Source organism: Formica exsecta, unplaced genomic scaffold (assembly GCF_003651465.1).
Source record: "Formica exsecta isolate Colony F162 unplaced genomic scaffold, ASM365146v1 scaffold21, whole genome shotgun sequence".
NCBI lineage: Eukaryota > Metazoa > Arthropoda > Insecta > Hymenoptera > Formicidae > Formica > Formica exsecta.
This window is the reverse complement of record NW_021849398.1, coordinates 2,706,811-2,710,992: the sequence shown is the minus strand read 5'-3', so window position 1 is coordinate 2,710,992 and position 4,182 is coordinate 2,706,811. Positions and strand designations below refer to the sequence as shown.

Genomic DNA, 4,182 nt, shown 5'->3' with positions numbered 1-4,182 from the left:
TATATATATACGGAGTATTTTTCAAGATTAAACGATCAAACTTCTCTAATATATCCTCTGAGTAGAAATAAGAAAAAAATGTTACATAAATGCACACATAGCATAGCATGCAAATAAGTTTATTAACGTAAATGCGTTCGGAGTAAATTAAGTAACAGGTTAACGGGAACGGCGATGCATCCGCTTCTCTCGATTGCATTGTACATAATTTCTCGCGTATAATACTCTTTACTATGTAATCTTAAAATCACGTGTAATATAATTATATACGACGCGGTGATTGAGTAGCGACGAAGTACCATGCCGTCGTCAAATGTCGGCGAGCTTAATTTCCACGCTAAACGATTCCTCTCGCGAGTTACAGTAATTAGTATCGCTTCACGGCAATTATGACGTTCATTACAGAGTTGTTGCTTTACGTTGACGCGCTTATCCGTCTGACTGGCTTTTGACACTTTTCATGTCCGAGAGCTCTCTTTTCGCGAGAAAACTCGACGTTCTTATAAATCCTACGAGAGGAAATAAAAACGCGAAAGAGAAACGCTAACGTCAATTTATTTCGCTTACCTTTCTTCCGGCTTTGTTGTTGTGAAGATTCATCAAGCTCCGAGCGTCTCCTTCGATCTCTCTCGCGTCCAGAAACCTACGCGCGAACCTAACATTAAATTATAATATTAAAATTCACGCGTGTCTCTAGAGAGAGAGCGAGCGTTTGCGCCGTGTTTGACGTATCGTGTTTGTCGTCGCGAGGCAAGCTAACAAAGTTAATAAGAATCTAATTAAATCTTTGCTTAATTAACGTGATACCTCATCCCGTACGTGACGTCGGCGCTGCAACCACCCCACTCCCAGCCGTTCGGCGGTAATTCTTTTCTCGTCCTACAAAGACATTATATATTTTAATCTATAATAAATTAAATTAATATTGCGTGTTATGTATACACGCGCGCGGGCGCGCACACACACATCATTGTGAAATTTGCAAGTACCTTACAGCAGGTTCGCAACCGCAGGCGGTGATATTGCCGCGGCTACAAGCTGCGGTAACCGCATATGTGACACCGGCCGAGCTTATCGCGTACGTGAAAGCCGCCTCCCTGCTACCTGTAAATAGACAATATATATTTTTTAAAAATGTTTCAGTCCCGTTATACAGAGTGTCCCCAATTTAAATGTCAAACTTACTTGTTCTCTAGCAAAACGATCAAATTAGTTGAATACGAAACTACTACTGGCTAGAGGTTTCTACTGTTAAATTGAACAAGTAAACTTGTTGATAAATTTTTCCAAATAAATACCTATATATAAGGATATATACACCGTCGAACAATTAAATTTCGAGACTCGCTTTGCATTTCCGAACGTTTGATCCGTATGTGCTGCCATTTTAGGGGGTTATTCACAACTCAATACTCAACACGTGGTGCAAGTTTTAAAGTTTTATTTGGTTCAATAGTTAATAAGATAGTCACGCAAAGTTGTGTTACAAAATTTTGTTTAAAAATCGGTGTAATAAAATCCTCCTGAGGTAAAATTAGAGGATTGTAGATAAATACGCGACAACGCGAAATTTTGTTTCTAATCTAATTTTACCTCAGGAGGATTTTAACTCACTCTCTTTTCTTAATTCCATGTTCTACAATTTTTATTTTATAATACTTTTTAATAAATCTAATAATTTTAGTGTTTTAAGTTTTTTGGTGAAAATTATTTGTTTCATTTTTTGCAATTTTCTTCAAAACGAAGCAAAAACGAGCAAATCTCTAAAGGACTTTTTGTCTTAGTTTATCGGTCCCCTACATGCTCCTAAAGTTTTGACATTTAAATTGGGGACACCCTGTGTCCTATTTTACAAATGTCAAATTTAATTCTAAGTAAAATAGAAAAATTCGCAAGTGATCACAATGTATGTTTATGTTACATACGAGCTGTAAACAAAGAGAATATCGTGGCTACATGAATACGCTGCGGTCAACATCGTCCGTAGATGACGTGAAACGTAAACGCACTCTCTTTCCGGGTCAATTAATAATTTAATGTTCATAGTTGTGCGCGTGTGAACCGTGGTTCGTTTCAAATTTGCACGTCAACCGGAGATCCGAGGACTCTGTGCTTTCTAGCACGGAGTCCAAACCGGCGCTGCCTCGTCAAGGTATTCTTTTCCGTCACGCGAATTTATTACAGCTAGTTGTTCGCCCGTTGCGACGGTGCCGCGCGCGAGCGCAATTAATTACCTCGCTCTCGCCTCGTTTATGCCACGTCGAATGAATTACCGTACGTCCGTTTTCTCGCGATACCCATTTTTCACTCCATCATCATCGTCGTCGTCGACACCTACGCGCCGCTCTCAGGTCTGTCCGATTCAGTTGGCGTTTCACTCTATCGTCGTCAAATTCGCTCGGCTTTAATTCGCGCGTCCGTCGTGTCAGTAATCGCGCGATAATCTCATGCAGATTCAGTTTATATAACACCGAATTTATAATGAAAACCAGTTTGCGTGGAGGAAATTCTCGCTCTCGTATAATTACCAGAGTAGAATATGAGAGAAACACATCGGTCGAACAATATAATGAATAAATTAAACTTCGCGTTAGTTGTGTACGCGTCCCGCGTTTTACGCTCGCCTATGGAACAAGTGCATTCCTTATCGAGTAATGCTCGATCGTCGTGCCGGGAAATGAAAAGAGATCCGGTTAACTGTAATTACGGCGAAATCATCCTACACGATAACTCGAGTCGATGTTTGTTATGCGCGCGGCCATAACTCACAGCCACCGACACGCGCCTGCCTGCACTCGTGTATTATGAAAGTAAATAAGCGAGAGAGAGAGAGAGAAAGAGAGAGAGAGAGAAAGAGAGATAGAGAGACAGCTTGCATCCGCGACTCTTGCATTCGTCTCTGCTTTTTTTGCGATGGGCGCTTTGATTACTACCGCGACAATAACGTACGTCAGGATAAAGCTGTCCTCGTCTCAAAATCACCGACCAGGGAAGGGAGAGGGAAGGCTAACATATATTTAAAAACGGAATTGTTACTTTGAATCAACTATTTTCTGGTGACTTTCTTACTCGTTGAATGAGAGACGCGTTGAAATATCAACTTTTCTTTCATGCATTTCATGTGTATGTGTATTTCATATATGTTTGACAGCAAAGTGAATTTCTGCAAATATTATTGAGCGACTTTTATTTATAAATGAATAGAATACAGGCGGACTAAAATATACATACAGTTGAAACTCTGTATTTCTCAATGTCCAATGAATACATGCGTAGAATAAACGCACGCTGTTGACAGATACATTACAAATACTTCCTGTTATTTAAAGTTACATATAACAAATGTAAGTAGGGGAAGCAGCTAAAAAAAAACAAGATATTGAAATAGTTAAAAATACAAACGCCAAGAATGGTGGTTTGACGATGATTAAGCGCCATTAATTGAATTGTTTTATTATACAAGCGAGAAGGGGTGATTCTCTCGAGAGGACGAATGCGGCGAATGTAGGATGTTTGGAAAAAATATATAGCAACATCCTATGGGGCGTTGCAGAGTCGCGTACATTCTCGATGCTCTTATTGTCAGACTTCGTTGCTCGCTTACCACGATAATTTTCTTGCCCGTTGTCGCGCAATCGCACTCGCGGTGAGAAAACGAACGCGTTTACGCCTCGCGAGATTGCGGCCATGATGCTCTGCGCTTTTTGCAGCACTCAGTTTCTGTCGTGAAGACTAAGAACGTAACAGGACGGAGCGCAGTCCTTATGTGGGGAGATGAAAGGTTTCGATGTCTGTTACGAGCGTGTCTGTTTCCACTTTATATATCGCGGTTGATTTCTGTATTAGATCCGGATTTCTTAATTTCTATTAAGAAATCGGTAAAAATCCTTTTGAGAATTCTCTTTCTAGAAATCGAAATTGGAATGTCCTACTTTTCTCATAGACTTCATTTATATTTTATTTTAGTAATAATGGAAAATTGTATGGAGAGCAAGTTTGAGAGAAATCGCAACATTTCTGTTTACGGAAGCGTTTTTCGCCCGGCACTTTGCGTCGAATCGAAAAAGGCACCGATTGTCCTGAGACGCGAGAGCGGGCGCATCGGTCAAAAGGTTGATGAATTTATGCCGAGCGTTTATGTCAAAGGACGGCAGCGCGGCCATCCGTTTAACGTCGGAAGAG

The 4,182-nt window shown here is 40.4% G+C and overlaps 1 protein-coding gene across 1 annotated transcript in view; it reads right to left on the bottom strand.

Moving 5' to 3' along the window:
* The window catches only part of LOC115235012 (protein Wnt-7b), a 55,628-nt gene that overhangs the window by 6,277 nt on the left and 45,169 nt on the right, over positions 1-4,182 (bottom strand). The window contains exons 3-5 of the mRNA XM_029806493.1: positions 990-1,104; positions 808-879; positions 568-655 (exon numbers count right to left, since the gene is read on the bottom strand). Of these exons, the coding sequence (XP_029662353.1) occupies positions 568-655; positions 808-879; positions 990-1,104 (275 nt within the window). The remainder of the gene's footprint in view (positions 1-567; positions 656-807; positions 880-989; positions 1,105-4,182) is intronic.